Source organism: Dama dama, chromosome X (genome assembly GCF_033118175.1).
Source record: "Dama dama isolate Ldn47 chromosome X, ASM3311817v1, whole genome shotgun sequence".
NCBI lineage: Eukaryota > Metazoa > Chordata > Mammalia > Artiodactyla > Cervidae > Dama > Dama dama.
In genome coordinates this window covers 40,517,238-40,537,543 of record NC_083714.1, presented here as the reverse complement: position 1 = coordinate 40,537,543, position 20,306 = coordinate 40,517,238, and the positions used below count along the sequence as shown (strand labels likewise).

The 20,306-nt window shown below is 38.6% G+C and overlaps 1 protein-coding gene across 1 annotated transcript in view; it reads right to left on the bottom strand.

Moving 5' to 3' along the window:
- Window positions 1-3,973: 3,973 nt before the first annotated feature.
- The window catches only part of LOC133052044 (transmembrane 9 superfamily member 2-like), an 83,250-nt gene continuing 66,917 nt past the window's right edge, over window positions 3,974-20,306 (bottom strand). The window contains exon 17 of the mRNA XM_061136786.1: window positions 3,974-4,069. Coding sequence (XP_060992769.1) covers window positions 4,002-4,069 — 68 coding nt within the window. The 3' untranslated portion in view covers window positions 3,974-4,001. The remainder of the gene's footprint in view (window positions 4,070-20,306) is intronic.

Below are 20,306 nucleotides of genomic sequence, written 5' to 3'. Positions count from 1 at the left end.
ACTGTGAACTGACGGTTTGCATTGAGCAGATCTATATTGTGACCATCTCTCCCCTCCCAAAGCAGTACCACAAACCAGAAAAAGGCTGCTCTTTTTTTTTTCTTTGATTGATTGCCTGAGAAGAGCTTAGATGGGTAAATAGATAAAGAAGTAGTGGGACTCCTCCAGGAGTCGAAGCTAAGATGTTTGAGAATTACAATCATATAGCAGCAGTATTTGCATCAGACAACAAAAGAGAACTATGAGATGAGTTCATTATATTTTAAGAATAAAAATAGTAAAGCTAAAAGCTATATATATATATATTGAATAATTTCTAAAACTGCCTTTTAATACCAAATTTTATGTGCTGTTTTTGAGACTGAAAGCAGGAGGAAAATGCATTCAGTCAATAGACAGATTTCTTTAGTATTTTGAATTTGAATTTTTCCTTTTCCTTTTCAAAAAGTATTTGCAATTTAAAAGTGCCTTTTGAAAGGATTGCCAAAGTACAATCCTGGGGCCAAGTTCCCACTGGCACAACTTACCTTCAGGTGCACAAAAGGGGTGGACTTAATCCTCCTCCCCCCAGCAAGAAGAGAAACCCCTTCACACCCCAATCAAATTCATACATCAATACTGTTACACAGATCAGGAGTCTCAGAGACTCTGCCCAAGGACAAGGTTTCATATATTGGTTGACTTCAATTGGATCCTTTCTAAAATGGTTACAGCACATGTTCTTGCTGGACAGGAATAATGGACTCCTGCTTGGGGAATGCAGAGAGATTGATGTTTGTGGTTTAACTAAATATTATTAAATAATGTTTGTGTTTCTTAAATAGGTGCTGTTAATCTGTCCTTGGTATATTCTTCTTAAATATGCTAAATAAAGTCTAATTTTAATGCATATCTGGTTACTGTTCCAAGCTCCATGGGGAAAACATAAGGGAGGGAGACACATAACTAGTTCTCCATCCCCTCCCTTTTGGTTAAATAGAGGAGACAGGGGAGAAACTAATCAGAGTACATGGTAGAATGAAATATGTGGGCTCCAATATTTTTGCATTGTGTCTTTCCAATATAAGGAATATGCAGTGGGAGGGGGAGTGGTCTTCAGGGGCTTGCTGGAAGAGGGGAATCTGCTTAGCCCTCCCAAAGTGAGAGTGGTCAGATTTCAAAAATAAACTTATGGTCACCAAACGGGAAAGGTGGGAGGAGGGATTAATTAGGAGTTTGCGATTAACAAATACACACTACTATATATAAAATACATAACCAACCAGGACCTGCTATATAGCACAGGAAACTCTACTCAATGCTTTGTTCTAACATATATGGGAAAAGAAGCTCAAAAAGAGTGGATATATGTATACACATAACTGATTCACTTTCCGGTACACCTAAAACTAATACAACATTGTAAATCAACTATTCTCTCATATAGGGACTTCCTTGGTGGTCCAATGGTTAAGACTCTACCCTCCCAAATGCAAGGGGCCCGAGTTCAGTCTCTCGTCAGGGAACTAGATTTCATATGCTGAACTAAGAGTTCACATGCCGCAACTAAAGATCCCACATGCTGCAACTAAGACCTGGTTGGTTGGTGTTTAGTCGCTCAGTAATGTCCAACTCTTTTGTGATCCCATGGACTGTAGCTCACCAGGCTCTTCTGTTCGTGGAATTTCCCAGTCAAGAATACTGGAGCTGCTATTTCCTCCAACAGGGGATCTTCCTGACCGAGGAATTGAACCCACGTCTCCTGCATTGGCAGGCTGATTTTTTACCACTGAACCACCTGGGAAGCCCCAAGACCCAGTTCAGCCAAATAAAATAAATATTTTTAAAAAACTATACTCTCATATAAAATAAAATTTTTTAAAAATGGCAAACTGAGGGTGGGTTGGCTGAGTGGAAAAATAGGGCCAGATGGCTTGTGGGAATAATGCCAGCCTTATTCCCAAGGCCATGAGGTTGCGGGGTGGGGGTGAATAGGCTTTAAGAAACACTACTGCCCAGCACCTGGATCACCCCCACTGGGCTCCTGCCCCTGTTGTCCTGCTACTCATGACCAGGACACCTCCCTTGGCACAATTAAGCCACACACAGACCATTCTAACCACCACACCCCCCCACACACACACACAATGCAGCTCCAACTCACCAGGGTTTATGTAACAAGAGGCAGGAGCGTGTTCCCTCAAGCCCCAGTTTAAGAAAATGGGTCTGCCTCTAACACCAATCATGACATGAAAACACAGGGCACAGATGAGACAAACAAATATATCTAAAAGAGTCTACTGGTTCCTCTCAAGTCCAGGTGCTTGACCTACTGGTAGCCCTTCTTCTCCAAATCTTATCAGCGGTGGTCTAAGGACCTGCACCCTTGTACCTCTGAAGCAGCCCTACAGAGGTTCAGGGAGCTATCCGAGCTATCCATGCCCATTTCAATCAAAAGAAAGTGCCCTCCCTTCTCCCATTTTTACTCCAAAATTAAATCGAATACTGACCTACACGCTGTATTTCAAGATGTTAAAAGATGGCTGCCTTATTCACACAGTCACCTTTAACCTTGGTCTGTGAATGCCCACCAGGCAGTGACCCTCTCCTGCTACCGAAATACTTTTATTAATACCTTCTAGCAAGCTACCAGTGCAAGCAAGTGAACTCAGATAAAACTATCAGGCAGCAAACCTGGTAGGAGCCGGAAGCTGGAACAATGCTTAGTGCAGAGTATTTAGAGGAGAAGGGGCCTGGTTCCAAGGCATCTCCTCATAACAGCTCTTCCTCTCAGGCAGGGTTTAGGGGTCAGCTTTTGACTATGAGACTGTATGCGAGAGGGCTGAGAGGATCAGAAAATCCCACTGTCAAGAGACACCTTTGACTGTCTGTAGCCACTCCTCCCCTCAGTCTGCTCCAGGCCCCAGTCAAAACCCTGCTCCTTCCAATATAGAAGAAGGCCTACTGCAGGCGACCAAATGAGTTTCTTCTTCCCCAATGCAACTAGTCAACTCTTCCTCCCTCTCCTACTCTCTTTCAGAATGCAATTCTCTGACCTTGTCCCTCTTCATTCCAGAATCCCTGTTAAAAGCCACACCACCTCTTTGATCCCTGCACACACCAACATGTATTCCTCAGCTTGAGGGCCACTTTGAGAACATTCATGAATTGAAGGGTATGTATAGGTGGTTTTTAAATCTTTACCTCAATAAGACAAATATTTATCAATAATATTTATCACAGAACAATGTATGAATTTCATGCCATCTCCCCCGAAACTGCAAGCTCAAAGAACATTTGCAATACAAATTACCAATATTTGGGGAGTTGTGACACCTGACTATTGTCTAGTAGGAGCAAATAAATCCAAGAGAATTGACTTCAAATATTTGTTATCTACACACAACTAAGTCAAGCTTGCACATTCTCAGCACGTTTTCCAAGGGCAGCAAGCAAAAACAATAGGCAGCTAAACAATCAGGAATGTACAGATTTAATTGAGTAATAAGACAGCAGTATCTGGTATTTCATAAACTCTGTATGCGAAACCAATGGATATTTTTAAGTGATCACTTAGATACAAAGGTATAATATTGTTTGTACAATCAACTTAGGTTGGAAAATGTCACATTTTACCTAACATTTATTTGACAAGAGTTCTGATATTCTGAACAGACAAGGAAGAAAAAGAAGGGGAAAAAACCTTCTCAACTGAAAAACCAGTGTACTTAAATTAAGAAAAAGTATCTCCCTTGCTCTGATTGTTTTAAATTAAATACCCTTTTATGGTACCATTTCAGGAAAATAGTACTTAGAATAAACCTACTTGTCACCTTGATTTTTCTCCCATATAATAGCATTTTGTGTTACACAAACTGAGGCCAGACAGTGAGATTTTTAAATTGATATATATTTAAAAGCATGCAATTGGAAGCATATGTATCTCTGTAGATGTTCATATAAGATACAGATACATATTCAAAGGCAAGGGTGACGTGCCTTGAAGCCTCTGGGGGCATTCTTTAATCCACTTTCACCACGCTGTAGATTTTAGAAATAAAAATAAAACAGGAAAAAAATCCAATTGTTCCTGAAACAAAATGAGAAAGATTTTTGTTAACCAGACATTATAGAAAATCAAAATAGCTTTCTCAAAAATGCAAAGCATGTCAGTTTGGAGATGGAGTACTGATTCTCTGCATCTCAAGACGTGTACTTTATCCAATAAAAATCACCAGGCTCTCTTGCTGAGCAAAGAGGATGAGCAGCAGGGCTGGAGGCAGTCACCTGCAAAGGGGTGTGAGAATCCATTTGATTGAACACTGCAGGTCTTTAACCAAAGCAAAAAACAAGTAGCTTAAGTTCTCTATTTCAAAATGGATATAAAAAGGTCCAAGGCTACTTTTCTAACATAATTAACTTTGTATAACTTGCTTCAATTTGGAAAATGTAAATAACCATTATCATTATACATAGCAAAATAAGGAATAATCTTGGGACTTCCTTCGTGGTCCAGTGGCTAAGACTCTGCTTCCCACTGTAGGGGGCCCAGTTTGATCTCTAGTCAGGGAACTAGATTCCACATGCCAGAAGAGTTCACCTGTGGCAACTAAAGATCCTGTGTACCACAACCAAGACCTGGCGCAGCCAAATAAATACATTTTTTAAAAGCAAGAATAATCTATTTACTTATATAATCAGAGCATATATTAGTTTTCTAAATGAAAGTTTTATAATATTAAGCTTGAGAAACATCCCATCTCTGGGGATTTATCCTAAAGAAATGATCCTATAGAGAAAAAAATGTCATGCAAAAAATGTTCATAATACTGATTTATAATATTGCAAAACTACAAACAAACCAAATGCCCCCAAATAGGTGATGAGCTAAATGATGGACTAAGATGAAATAAGAGAGGCAGCAGAAATGTCAAATATAGAGACTTCCCTGGTGGTCCAGTGGCTGGGACTCTGAGCACCCCATGCAGGGGGCCACAGTTTGATCCCTGGTCAGGGAACTAGTGGAGAAGGCAATAGCACCCCACTCCAGTACTCTTGCCTGGAAAATCCCATGGATAGAGGAGCCTGGGAGGCTGCGGTCCACGGGGTCGCTAAGAGTCAGACACGACTGAGAGACTTCACTTTCACTTTTCACTTTCATGCATTGGAGAAGGAAAAGGCAATCCACTCCAGTGTTCTTGCCTGGAGAATCCCAGGGACAGGGGAGCCTGGTGGGCTGATGTCTGTGGGGTCACACAGAGTTGGACACGACTGAAGTGACTTAGCAGCAGTAGCAGTGAACTAGATCCCACATGCTGCAACTAGGAGTTCGTATACAGCAACTAAAAAAAAAAGATTCCATGTGCCACAACTAAGACCAGCACAGCCAAATTAATTGATTAGTTTAATTATTTTATTTAAAAATGACAAACATAAAGATATATAAAGCAGCATGGGCCAATCTTTTTTAATAACTTATTTATTTATTTTACTTTTGGCTACATTAGGTCTTTGTTGCTTTGCTTAGGCTTTCACTAATCTTCATTGCAATGTGCGGGTTTCTCATTGCAGTGGCTTCTCTTATTGTGGAGCACAGGCTCTAGGGCTTGTGGGCTTCAGTAGTTGTGGCTCACAGGCTTTAGAGCACTGGCTCAGTAGTTGTGGCACAGGGGCTTAGTTAATCCGAGGCATGTGGAATCTTCCCCGATCAGGGATCAAATGTGTGTCCCCTGCACTGGAAGGTGGATTCTTATCCACTGTGCCACAAGGGAAGTCCTGGGGCAATCTTTATAATATGGTATTAGGTGAAAAAAGCCAGGTCTTAAACAAGTTCCAGGTATCACACCTATGAGAACATTACATAAGCTTTAAACCCGTAGACTAGAGCACAGCATAAATGACAGAAGATACTTCCCTATTTTAGGGTGACATGATTATGGACAAATTTTTCTTTAACATAGAATTCCATTGATGCTCATACTATAAAAATAAATTTTCTTTTTTTTTTTAATTTTCAAATGACCTTAATGTTCAATGACTTAATTGAAGAAAATTCTAATAAGATTTCCAAATCTCATAGTCTAAATGGGGCACCATAAGACAAGTCAATCATCTAGGAGAATATCTTAATAGCAAGATCACAGAAAGCTGTAGGCAGGGTTTGTTACATTTTTCTATGCCAATTTCTAAATTTAGAATAACTTTCCATCCTATATACCATCATGCCACTTCCCTCCCACTCTTTACAGCTCCTTGTCAGTTAATATGGTATCAAACCAGTCAATCCTAAAGGAAATCAACCCTGGATATTCATTGGAAGGATTGATGCTGAAGCTGAAGCTCCAACACTTTGGCCACCTGATGAGAAGAGTCGACTCATTGGAAAAGACCCTGATGCTGGGAAAGATTGAAGGCAGGAGGAGAGGGTGCAACAGAGGATGAGATGGTTGGATGGCATCACCAACTCAATGGACATTAATCTGAGCAAACTCCAGGAGACAGAAAAGGACAGGGAAGCCTGGCGTGCTGCAGTCCATGGGGTTGCAAAGAGTCGGACATGACTTAGCAACTGAATACACACATGGAATAGTGATAAGATTATAGGCTCTGGAGGGACACAAGTGTCCTCTGTTGGTTATTTGTTGATCTTAGGCAAGTGACAGTCTTGCCAACCCTCAGTTTTCTAAGTGGAAAAATGGGGATGATAATACCTATTCCTACTTTTGTCTCCCTTTTCTGAATCCAACAACTTCAAAGGTTCATGAGATAACGTATGTCTCTGAATCTAAAACACTCCTGATTTCCATTTGCTGCATATTAGTCCCATAAATTAAGAAAATGTCTATGAATTCTCAACCTTTTGATGCTCTACTTAAAATACCAAAATGTGTCCTACCCAAAACACAAAAATTCATCAGCCCTCACACTGTTCTGAGAGCTGACTGAGCTGAAGAAGCTGGACTTTCGAGTCACGCAGATGTTTAGCTGGGTGATGTAGAACAAGCTACCTTTCTCCTCTGTTCCTCATAAGTGAAAAGGAATCATACTCCCACCCACCCAACAGGCTTGACCTGAGGGGAAAAAAAGGACAAAATACATTAGAGTGTCTGTCAAAATAGGCACTCAAGAAATGATGTTCTGATCTGGGGTTGAAAAGTATGTTCACTTGGGATTTATTCGACTAAATGCCTCAACATCACCTGTAGCCTGGAATCATCTGGGAAGATGTAACAAATACTATTATCTGGGTCACACCCTCAGCTATGCTACTTAACTGATTGAGATGCAGCCTGAATGTCAAGATTTTTTAAATCTCCCCAGGTCCTGCTACTATGAAACCAGGGTTCAGAACCTCTGGGCTAGCCTATCTGTCTTCCTTCCTTCAATGCTTCCTTCCTTCCTTTCTTTCATTTTCTTCCTTCCTTCTTTGTAAACAAACATTAAATATTAAGAAAGGTGTGGAAATTTCTAAGGGTCATTGTTAAAAGCAAGTAAAGTTAAAAGCACACACAAGTTAAAAAACCACACAAGTTAAAAGCAATGTAAAGGAGTGGGCTTCCCAGGTGGCTCAGTAGTAAAGAATCTGCCTGCCAATACAGGAGATGCAAGAGACACGGATTCAATCCCTGGGTCGGGAAGATCCCCTGGAGGAGGAAATGGCAACCCACTCCAGTATTCTTGCCTGGAGAATCCTATGGACAGAGGACCCTGGCAGGCTGCAGTCCATGGAATTGTAAAGAGTCAGATACAACTGAGTGACTCAATAACAACAACAAAGGATCTGGAGAAATTTAAAAATTTTTTTCTACAACTCAATTGCTGGTACTACAAGTTAAGGATAGAAAAAGGGAGATGGGACAAAAAGGGAGAAGTATTATACCTTTGGTGTCTTTGCCTACATTTGCCCCAGGACAGAGAAAGTACTAAACCAGTACTAGAAATGTCCTAGTTTCTTTCTAAACTTAACCTTTTTTCATTAGGTCAGGAGACACATTACAAAAAGACAAACCAACTACAGGATCTTGAATGAGGCCATCCAAGACAAGCAGAGAAGCCCATTTCCCCCTTTCCTTTCCCTAAATGCAATTCTACAATGAGAAAAACAAAATTCACAGCCTGATCTAAGATTGGCATCCAATACACATTTCCTCCAGGGCCTTCCCAAAGTCTTCATGTACACTTGAAAAAAGAAGAAGAAACTAGCTAATAAAACATTTTGAAAGTCTATCACATTCTATTCAATATAAACAAACCTTTAAAGAGGCTTTCCACAGCTACTGTGGGGACTAAATTCCAATATATATTATTTTGAGAATTGGCACCTGTGACTAAGACATGCAGAAAAGATTTTCCTACCATTGGAATTAGAGCCATTGCACAGAAGAATAAAGTTTGTTTGGAGCAAAGGTCTTAGGGACCTTGACTCTCTTCAGCCATAGTTGATTCAGTATTCAGTAAACACTTTCTCTGGGCCTGGCGCTTGCCAGGTAATGTAAAAGATAGAAAAAGTGGCTCAGGGACTTCCCTGACAGTCCAGTGGTTAAGACTTCTCACTTCCACTGCAGGGGGTGCAGGTTCGATCCCAAGACAGGGAACTAAGATCCTGCACGCTGTGAGGTGTGGTCAAAATGTAAAAAAATAGCAGGGGGACCTCTGGTGGGGAACAATGCCAGGGGCTAATCAACATATTGCTGCTTATATAGAGGTCACAGTCAGAGACTTGGAAAGGACCCTTAACTCCAGCCTTTCTCACTTTCATATTTTATCAGTCACCAAGACCTTCCAACTTGGAATTTTTTTTAAAGTGCAAATATTTTATTTTACATGCTTACTTAAATACTTCTTCTCACCTGCCTTCATGGCACAGTGGGCAATGGATCACTCTCATAAATACTTCTTTTCCTCAACTGAATACTTACCATGATACAGAATACAACCACTTTTCCCCTCTCAATTGGTAACCCGTGACATTTTTTGTTTCTGTGTTTAATGCAGAAAGTCTTAATAGAGACAATTTAATATAATTTATAAACATATTTTATACTCATATTTGCATAATTGTATAACTCATAAAAATAAAAATCAGAGATGGTAAATATAGTTTTCACTGATTCCTTGATTAATTTATGCTTACTTTCCAAGCTCAATGCTCTATCAATAATAAAATAATGTTTTCTAGGATCTTTTCTCTAAAAACTTTATTATCAGTTCTAGAACATGATTGATGTTGCTTTTTATGGGAATTTTCTGAATCCATCCCCTCCATCCATCTGTCCATCTCCATAGCCATTGGGTCTTAAGTCATACTCACTAAATCTCTCATCTACAAAACTATCTCTTGGCTTGTCTTTATGGCCAGTCTCCCTCTCAAATCAATTCTCCACTCTATCAGAGTGATTGTGATATTTCCAAAACACAAATTTGATTGCCCAGCCCCTACTTACAAACTTTAAATAGCTTTCCATAACAAAGGTACTTAAACCCTGGAGAGTATTACAAACTTGTTAAGCAATTAAAAATACAGATAAGCAAGGATTATGATTCAGAGGCTTTAGGATAGGCCCTGGGCATCAGATTTATTGGTTTTAGTCGGTTTAGTTTAGCCAGAGATATGAATGAATACCTTCATGACCAAGAAAATGACAATGATGATTATAATAATGACAATAGCTGTTATTTATTAAATGCTTGGGTTTCCCTGGTGGCTCAGTGATAAAGAATCTGCCTGCAGTGCAGGAGACACAGGTTTGATCCATGGGTCAGGAAGATCTCCTGGAGAAGGGAATGGCTACCCACTCCAGTACTCTTGCCTCGAGAATTCCACAGACAGAGGAGCCTGGCCAGCTACAGTCCATGGGGTCTCAAAGAGTAGGACACAACTTAGCAACTGAGCATAAGGAAAAGGAATACTTCCCTTCCTTTGAAATTTTTAGTATGATACTTGAAACTAGAAGAATACTAGCTACCACAGGGCCCAGAGTTAGAATAGGTCTGTAACTACCTGTACTGGGAAAAAATGTTAAGACCTTGAGGTTCTCAATATTCTTGAAAATAGAGAACACTATGTCCTGTTCATTCCAATAGCACCCGGCATTTTGGTCCATAAATATAAGCTGAAATAAAAATGAGCTGGGATTGAAGAGGTAATAGAATTATCCCAAAGATTATACTGGCCTTGACTCCCTGTATTCTAGAATAATGTGGAAAAATTGGAAGGGTGTGCCTTTATTTTTTTAAGAAGGGCTGGAAGGGTTGAAAGAGCATGGAAAAGACTTGGAATTGGCTGTTATCGTCATCTACCCCTGAGGGTGATGTTTTATGGCTTTAGGTACATGCACCTGTCTTCATTCTCCCAATTACAGGAAGTCCACCAGATCTAACAGAAGGCCACAGAGGAGACTTCGCAGGCATCATTTGGTGGTTGGTTTGGCCTTAGCTTAAAAAAGTACCTCTTGCTTAAGGAGGATGTGGAGAGTTGTATTTAAGAGAATAAACAAACAAAAAAAAGAATAAACAATAGAGTCAGACCAACCAGGATTTGAATGAATCATAGCTCCCAGACTAAGCTAGCTAAGTGACCTTGAACAAGTCACTTAATCTCTCTGGACCTCAGTTCCTCACCCATGCAATAGGAGTAATATGACTTACACCTCACAATAGTTAGACAGTTAGGTGAAAATTGAGATAAATGTATGTTAATAGTTGACACATAATTGACTCAATAAGAAATAAATAGTATTATATCTTATGTTTTCATATTCCCTGTAAGCACCTTGCCAAGCCCATAAAAAGTTCAGTAAATATTTGTTGGCTGCTTAACAATTAGCATTAATACATCTTTATTCCTTTCTGATCTTTTGTCCTTTAGAATTTAAATTTTTAATAAGACAGAGACAATTTGGTATAATAAAGCACAAAAGAACCACTATAGCTAATATTTGTATATTAAGATAATTGGACTTTTCCTTCAGTATAGTTTATTTCATCATGCACTGTGTGAGAACATTTTTCACTTCTAATTTAGTGACAAAAATATTATACAGTAGACACTCTCAAAATATACTGAACTTTATTTGCTTCTTTTAATGAATAAAAATATGTTTAAAGCATAGACACTTAGTGAGAAAGCCAACAGAAAAGCACTCTAAACTTGGCTGATACTTCTGGGTCTTAGAAACTCTTTGCATCACACTGGCTTCAATCACTGCACAGTGATTGCTGATTCAAAGTCGCTGATTCTAAACATGTTCTCTTGAGATGAACAAAACTATATTTGGAAAATAGCATTAACTCCCAGGTAAAAGTGAGGTTCAAAAATAGTATTTCTTACAGTACTATTAACATTTTGGGCCAGATAATTCTTTGTTGTACATCATAGGATCTTTAGCACCATCCTTGGCCTCTACCCACTAGATGTCATTAGCATCCTCCCATCCCAGTCGTGACAATCAAAACTGTCTCCAGATATTGCTAAATGTCCTATAAGGGGATAAATCTGTCCCTGGTTGAGAACCACTGCTCAGGAGTAATAGACTGTGGCTAAATGCAAACATTTATATAAAATATTTAATTTGCTACCCATGGTAATGCCAACCAGGATTTATATTAAACCATAAACTCTACTATCATAATAGAACATAGCATTTAAACTTTAGGAGAGGGAATCTTAAGTGTTAGATCTGAATTGGTTATTCTGATCTTATGTCTATTATATCAAACTAGAGATACATTATTTCAATTAATTTTAAGACTTTAACTCATTTGTTGATATCAAAAAGAGAACTTGATGCAAATTTTAAAAATCACTATCCTCCAATCAAGATCAAGTATCCACATGTGTGCCGACCATCAACCTCCATTAGAAATCTGAGTAAAATGATCAAATTAGAAGATATCACAGCCTACTTGGTCACACATAGACTTCATTTCTTTAATAGCTGGTTTCTTAACAGCTGGTTAAACTAGTTATACTGAAACTAGTTAGGATTTGGGACAAGTCACCCAACTTGAACTGAAGTTTATCTTTGTCTCTACAATGTAACATTTCTCTCCTGGTACCCTTTGGTGACATTATTGGTATAGTGTGGCTTATCCTTCTGCCTGTTCTTTGAATTCTATTTCAAAATGTTATTAACACATCTGTTAGTGTGCTATGTACTGAAAATTGAGTAGAGGAACACCAGCCACAATGCACATCATTTCCTTTGCCTCAAAAACTGAGAGGAAGAAAACAATGGGGTGCCATTTTAGACATACTGAGTTAACAAAAAAGAAAACCATTTTGGGGGGAGTTGGTTATTATTTCTGCTAAAATAATACTCAATGCCAGCCAAGGCTGTAGGGAAAACGATACAACTCTGCTGATGCCAGAAAAGCATAAAAAGCCATAAAAATATTTATGCTTTTTGACCCGGTCATCCCATTTCACAGACTATCCTAAGGAAATAATTCAAAGTGGGGGGAGGTGGGGGGGTTCAACAGTGAAGAAACAGTTAAGTAATCTTCTCAACAGATTAAACAGCCATAAAAGTGGCAAATATAAAGGATATATAGGAACATACTCAATATTGAAAAGCTATGATTCGTCCATTATGATGCCATGGATGAATTCAAATACCAAAGAGGAATGTGGTGACCACAAGGAAGAAATCTGGATGAATGCATAATTATTCTAAGTTAGTGTAAAACTCTTCAGTAATTTTTACACGAGTAGATATTGCTAATTTTAAAGTTCTCATTTAAAAAATTCACTCTCAGAAAGATCTGCTACAGAAAGATCTGTAGCAAGAAAGAGTAATCAGCAATTAAGAACTGTACTTTTGTGTACATCTATATTCTTAAGACTAATTATTTCATTAAGAATGTCTTCTTCAAAAGTGAAACACCATGAGCAGAGGCAACAAGCCTTGCTTCCTGCTGTGAACCTCAAAATATAGTGGTGAAAGGGAATACAGAGATGCCATTCAAGAGTCTTAGGCAGAAAGGGCTTCTTAAAGAACAGTTGTAGAAAATTGATGTCCAAAGCACACTTTACGATTTAAAATTTTTTTCCTGATATGAACGATAACTAGGATTTACTTTGGAGGTTTTTCATGATTTAATTTTAAAATAGATATGGAGATCTCTTTTCCTCTCCCCATCCCCCGCCATGAAAAATAATTTGTTCTGATTCAAGACAGGGACATAGGAAGATCCTAAACTCACCTCCTCTCATAGACACACCAAACCTACAGCAATACATGGAACAAATTCCTCTGAAAAAAACCTGGCAGAGCAACATCTTCACAAGGGACAAATTAGAGGGGAAACTGCATCACAGTGGGTAGGAAAGGCTGGGACAATGATCTCACCATAAACCCCAAATCCAGCATGGTGATACACAATTGGGAGGGAATCCAAAACCTGGAGCTTCTTTCTGAGGACCAAAGGGTTCATGCCCTACATCAGGCACTCCAACCTTTAAGACTGGCACCTGAGAAATAAACTCTCCAGACATTGGGTTTTGAAAAACCATGGAGCTCACACCCATGAGACCCAAGCAGCTGATACAAACTGAAGTTTGGCTCTTAAGGGCTCATATGCCATCTCCAAAATATACTAATAGTTCATGCAGCTCAATATCAAAAAAACAAACCACCCAATCCAAAAAAAAATGGGCAGAAGATCTAAATAGTCATTGCTCCAAAGAAGACATAAAGATGGCCAAGAGGCCCATGTAAAGATTCTCAACATCACTAATGATTAGAGAAATGCAAATCAAAACTACAAAGAGGAATCACCTGACACCAGTCAGAACGACCATCATCAAAAAGTCTATAAACAATAAATGCTAGAGAGGGTATGGAGTAAAGGGACCCGCCTATACTGTTAGTGGGAATATAAACTGGTACAGCCACTATGGAGAACAGTATGGAGGTTCCTTAAAAAACTAAAAATAGAGCTACCATATGATCCTGCAATCCCACTCCTGGGCATATATCATATATCTGGAGAAACCATAATTCGAAAAGATATAAGCACCCCAATGTTCATTGCAGCACTATTTACAATAGCCAGACATAGAAACAACCCAAGTGCCCATAAACGATGAATGGATAAAGAAGATGTGGTACTATATATACAATAGAATATTATTCAACCATAAAAAAGAACGAAATAATGCCATATGCAGCAACACAGATGGACCTAGAGATTGTCATACTGAGTAAAGAAGTCAGAGGACAACAAACAGCACATGATATCCCTTATATGTGGAATCCTGAAAAAAGGGTAGAAATAAACTTATCTACAAAACAGAAAGAGACACAGATGTAGAAAATAAATTTATGCTTACCAGGGGGTGGAGGGGAATAAACTGGAAGATTGGGATTGACATATACACACTATTATATACAAAATAGGTTAACTAATAAGGACCTACTGTATATCACAGGGAACTCTACTCAATAATCTGTAATAGCCTATATAGGGGAAAAAATCTAAAAAAGAGGGGATATATGTATATGTATAACTGATTCACTTTGCTGTACACCTGTAACTAATACAACATTGCAAATCAACTATTTTCCAATAAAAATTAATTTAACCTTACTTATGGTTTCCTTGTTGTACAAAAGCTTTTAAGTTTCATTAGGTCCCATTTGTTTATTTTTGCTTTTATTTGCAAAACAGAAAAAGAGACACAGAAGTACAGAACAGACTTTTGAACTTTGTGGGAGAAGGTGAGGGTGGGATGTTTCAAAAGAACAGCATGTATATTATCTATGGTGAAACATATCACCAGCCCAGGTGGGATGCATGAGACAAGTGCTCGGGCCTGGTGCACTGGGAAGACCCAGAGGAATCGGGTGGAGAGGGAGGTGGGAGGGGGGATCGGGATGGGGAATACATGTAACTCCATGGCTGATTTATGTCAGTGTATGACAAAACCCACTGAAATGTTGTGAAGTAATTAGCCTCCAACTAATAAAAAAAATAAAAATAAAAAAAATTAATTTAAAAACTCAAAACTACAATGAAGTATAACCTCACAACAGTCAGAATGACCATCATTAAAAAGTCTACAAATAACAAATGCTGGAGAGGGTGTGCAAAAAAAGGAACCCTTCTACACTGTTGGTGGGAATGTAAACTGGTGCAGCCACTATGGAAACACTATGCAGATTCTTGAAAAATTGAAAATAGATTTACCACAAGATCCAGCAATTCCACTCCTGAGTATTTATCTGAAGAATACAAAAACACTAATTCAAGTTATATGAACCCATATTCTCACTGAAGCCTCATTTACAACAGCCAAGATATGGAGGCAACCTAAGTGTTTATCAATAGAGGATGTGGTATATGTGTGTGTAGATACATATATATACATAATATATATAACACTTATATATATATATATATACATAATACACACACACACACACACACACACATATATATATATATATATATAAAACTCAGACATTAAAAAAGAATGAAACCTTGTCATTTGACCATTTGGGACAACATAGATGGACCCACAGGGTATTATGCTAAGTAAAAGAAGTCAGACAGAGAAAAACAAATACTGTATGATTTCATTTGCACATGGAATCTAAAACACAGAACAATTGAACAAACATAACAAAACAGAAACAGAGTCATGGATTTAGAGAACAAACAGGTGGCTGCTGGGGGGAGGGGGGAGGAGTGAAACAGGTGAGGGAAATTAAGAGATACAAAATCCCAGTTACAAAATAAATAAGTCATAGGATGAACTGTACAGTATGGGGAATATAGTCAATGATTATGCAATATCTTTGTATGGTGACAGATGGTAGCTAGACTTATCATGGTGATCATTTTGAAATGGACAGAAATATCAAATCACTGTTGTATATCAAGAACTAACATAGTGTTTTAGGTCAATTATATTTCAACAAAGAAACAAACAAATTCATAGAAAAAGAGATCAGATTTGTAGTTACTAGATGTGAGGGATAGGGGAAGAGGAATTGGTTGAAGGCAGTCAAAAGATACAAAGTTTCAGTTATAAAATAAAGAAGTACTTATAATGTAAAACATGGTAAGTGTAATTAATACTGTTGTACATTACATATGATAGTTGTTGAGAGTAAATCCTAAGAGTTCTCAGAAGAAAAAAAATTTTCTATTTTGTTAATTTTGTATCTGTATGATATAAATGTTCATTGATATAAATGTTCAAGTGGTCAATGTTCATGACCACTGTGGTCATCATTTCATGATGCATGAAAGTCAAATAATTATGCTGTATACCTGAAACTTATACAGAGCTGTATGTCAGCTATACCTCAATAAAAAATCTGAATATGTCTGTTTAGTTCTTTGGCCCATTTTTTGATTGGGTCATTTATTTTTCTGGAATTGAGCTGCAGGAGTTGCTTGTATATTTTTGAGATTAATCCTTTGTCTGTTTCTTCATTTGCTATTATTTTCTCCCAATCTGAGGGCTGTCTTTTCACCTTACTTATAGTTTCCTTTGTAGTGCAAAAGCTTTTAAGTTTCATTAGGTCCCATTTGTTTAGTTTTGCTTTTATTTCCAATAAAAAACTGGAAAGGAAAAAATATATACACCCTCCAGAAAGATTTTAGGCCTGTTACTATGCTGCTGCTGCTGCTGCTAAGTCACCTGAGTCGTGTCCAACTCTGTGCTACCCCATAGATGGCAGCCCACCAGGCTCCTCTGTCCCTGGGATTCTCCAGGTAAAAATACTGGAGTGGGTTGCCATTTCCTTCTCCAATGCATGCATGCACGCTAAGTCGCTTCAGTCATGTCCGACTTTGTGCGACCCTATGGACGACAGGCCACCAGGCTCCTATGTCCATGGGATTCTCTAGGCAAGAATACTGGAGTGGGTTGCCATTTCCTTCTCCCCCTGTTACTATAGATGTATGCAATTTATTACCAAAAAGTGAGCAGAAGATCTTAATAGACATTTTTCCAAAGACATACAGAAGGCCAAAAAGTACATGAAAAGATGCTCAGTAGCACTAATCATCAGGGAAATGCAAATCAAAACCACAATGAGATACATCTCACACCTGTTAGAATGACAATTATCAAAAACACAAGAAATAAAAAGTGTTAGCAAGGATGTGCAGGAAAGGGGACCCTGTGCACTGTTAATAGGAATATACATTGGTATAGCCACTATGGAAAATGGTGTGGAGGTTCCTAAAAAAATTAAAAATAGAATTACCATATGATCCAGAAATTCTACTTCTGGGTATTTATCCAAAGAAAATGAAAACACTGACAGAAAAAAAGCCATGTACACCATGTTCACTGCAGTGTCATTTACAGTAGCCAAGATATGAAAACAACCTAAGTGTCTGCTGATGTATAAATGGATAAAGAAAATGTGGTATATGCACACAATGGAATATTATTCAGCCATAAAAAATACAATCCTGCTTTTTGTGACAACATGGATGGACTTTGAGGGCATTATGCTAAGTGAAATAAGTTAGACAAAGAAAGACAAATACTGCATGCTCTCACTTACATGTGGAATCTTAAAAACATAAAACACCAAGCTCATAGATACAGAGAACAGACTGGTGGTTTCCAGAGGCTGGGGGATAGAGACAAGAATGTGGGCAAACTTCACTCTGTATAATGGGCTCCAGTTTCATCCAAAGAAAGCCAGAAAGATAAACACCAACACAGTATACTATCGCATATATATGGAATTGAAAAAGATGGTAACGATAACCGTTATATGCAGGACAGAAAAAGAGACACAGATGTATAGAACAGACTTTTGGACTCTGTGGGAGAAGGCGAGGGTGGGATGATCTGAGAGAATAGCATTGAAACATGTATATTATCAAGGGTGAAACAGATCGCCAGTCCAGGTTGGATGCATGAGACAAGTGCTCAGGGCTGGTGCACTGGGAAGACCCAAAGGGATGGGAAGGGGAGGGAGGTGGGAGGGGGGATCAGGATGGGGAACACATGTAAATCCATGGCTGATTCATGTCAATGTATGGCAAAAACCACTACAATATTGTAAAGTAATTAGCCTCCAACTAATAAAAATAAATGGAAAAAATAAAAGAGTGTGGGCAAAATGGGTAAAGGTGGTCAAAAGTTCAAATTTCTAGCTATAAAATAAATAAGTCATAGGGATATGATGCACAGCATGGTGATTATAAATAATAACACTATACTTATTAGTATTTAAAAGTTGCTAAGAGAATAAACCTTAAAAGTTCTCATTGATGGCAAACATTTTGTAACTGTGTATGACAGATGTCAACTAGACATTATGGTAATCATTTGATAATATATACAAATATAGAGTCATTGTGTTGTACACCAGAAACTAATAAAATGTTGTATATCAATTACACTTCAATCTAAAAAATTTTTTAAAGTAAAATAGATATGGAAACATTATTCCATAAGGGTATCTACTCTCTTTCATACACTATGTAATTCAAGAAGAACCATGTGTTTAGCACTATGAAAATTGAAAAAGATGGTAACGGATAGAAAATAGGCATAAGATGTATGGTCCCTGTTCTCAAGAAGATTCCAAGTTAGGTGGAGAAACATACTTAAAAAAAAAAAAATCAGGAGGATACACACCTGAACTCAATAAATGGTTCAGTTTAAGAGATTTAGAAAATACACGGAGCAGGCAGAACAGGAGCCCAAACACCAAGGTAAGTTTAGATCTTGATAAGGAAGTATGGCACTATCAAAGTTTTCTAATAAGATGAATGAAATTATCACATTTAAACCCCCTCAACGTCCCATCACTCCAACAATAAAATCTAAATTCCTTAGTAGAGTTTTTGAGACCTTGGTAAGATCTGCCAGTTCCTTACATCTCTAACATCACTATTGCCACCTAGTGAAATCCCGCCCCCCTTGCTATTGTGAACTCCGTGCTCTCTGAAGATGTCAAATTCCTTCCTACTTCAGAATTTTTGAACATGCTGTCACCTGTTTGAAACACTTGATTATCCACCTCTTCTTTCATATCATTTCTTTCACAAAGTTCATCAAACCCTAATTCCTTCTTTGTCTGCCATCTATTAACATATAACATCCACAAAAGCAGGGGCCCTTACCTGTTTTGTTTACCACTGTGTTCCCAACACCTAGCCCAGAGTCTAGCGCTGTGTAAGACAGAAAAAGAAGTTTCTGAAGAATAAATAGGGAGGCTGTGATTAACTATAAAGCATGGAAAAATGAAAGTGAAAGTCGCTTAGTCATGTCCGACTCTTTGTGACCCCATGGACTAATACAGTTCAGGGAATTCTCCAGGCCAGAATACTGGAGTGGGTAGCCTTTCCCTTCTCCAGGGGATCTTCCCAAGCCAGGGATTGAACCCAGGTCTCCCTCACTGCAGGTGGATTCTTTAACAGCTGAATTACCAGGGAAGCTCAAGAATACTGGAATGGGTAGCCTATCCCTTCTCCAGCCAGTCTTCCCGACCCAGGAATCGAACTGAGGTCTCCTGCATTGCAGGCAGATTCTTTACCAGCTGAGCTATCAGGGAAGTCCATAAAGCATGGAAGGGCTATGTTAAGAATTCATGCAAATTAAGCCAAGGAGATCAGAGATTAGAGATGAGGGTCAAAGAGAGAGAGAAATTCAGATCAATCAGTGGGTGGGGGAGGAAGTGCTAGATTCACTTTCTGGGGCATGAACCAACATGACATGAAAATGTTCAGAATATACGTGAAGAGAGGTTATGGCTAGAGACAGAGATTTGGGAACTGTCAGCACTAAGGAGATAAATGAAGTCCTAGGACTAAATAAACTCTAAAAGGGAGAATGCAGAAAGGACTGAAATGCTGAAGGTGGAACCCTCAATAAAGCCTAGAGTTAGGTGACAGGAAGAGGGAGGGAAACAAAAGAATTCACAATTCGGCACAGGAAGAAGAATGCCAATCTTGCCAGGAAGAATTTCACAGAATGGGTGTGGACTAGTGTTTAACCAAGAAGCCAGGAAGGATGGTGACCAGGGAACGGCCATTAGGTTTTTGCAAGAGACCACTGAGAACCTTGCAGAGTCAGATATTAGTGACAGAAGCAATTTAAGTGGTGGAGACTACCAATGGGCATAGATGTTTGTCAGCAATGGGACCATTTGGGATGACATTTCACTTTTGAAAGAAGCTACTGGTAATATAAGACTCCCAGAAAAAGGTAGCCTGAGTCAAAATGTTAGGTAATGAAGAAAACATTAGCCTGAAATCACTGCACTCAATCCATTCAACTGCACATTACACAAATAGAAAAGCCAGTAATTTACAAAGAGAGAAATCCAAAACAAGACACTGTGGGC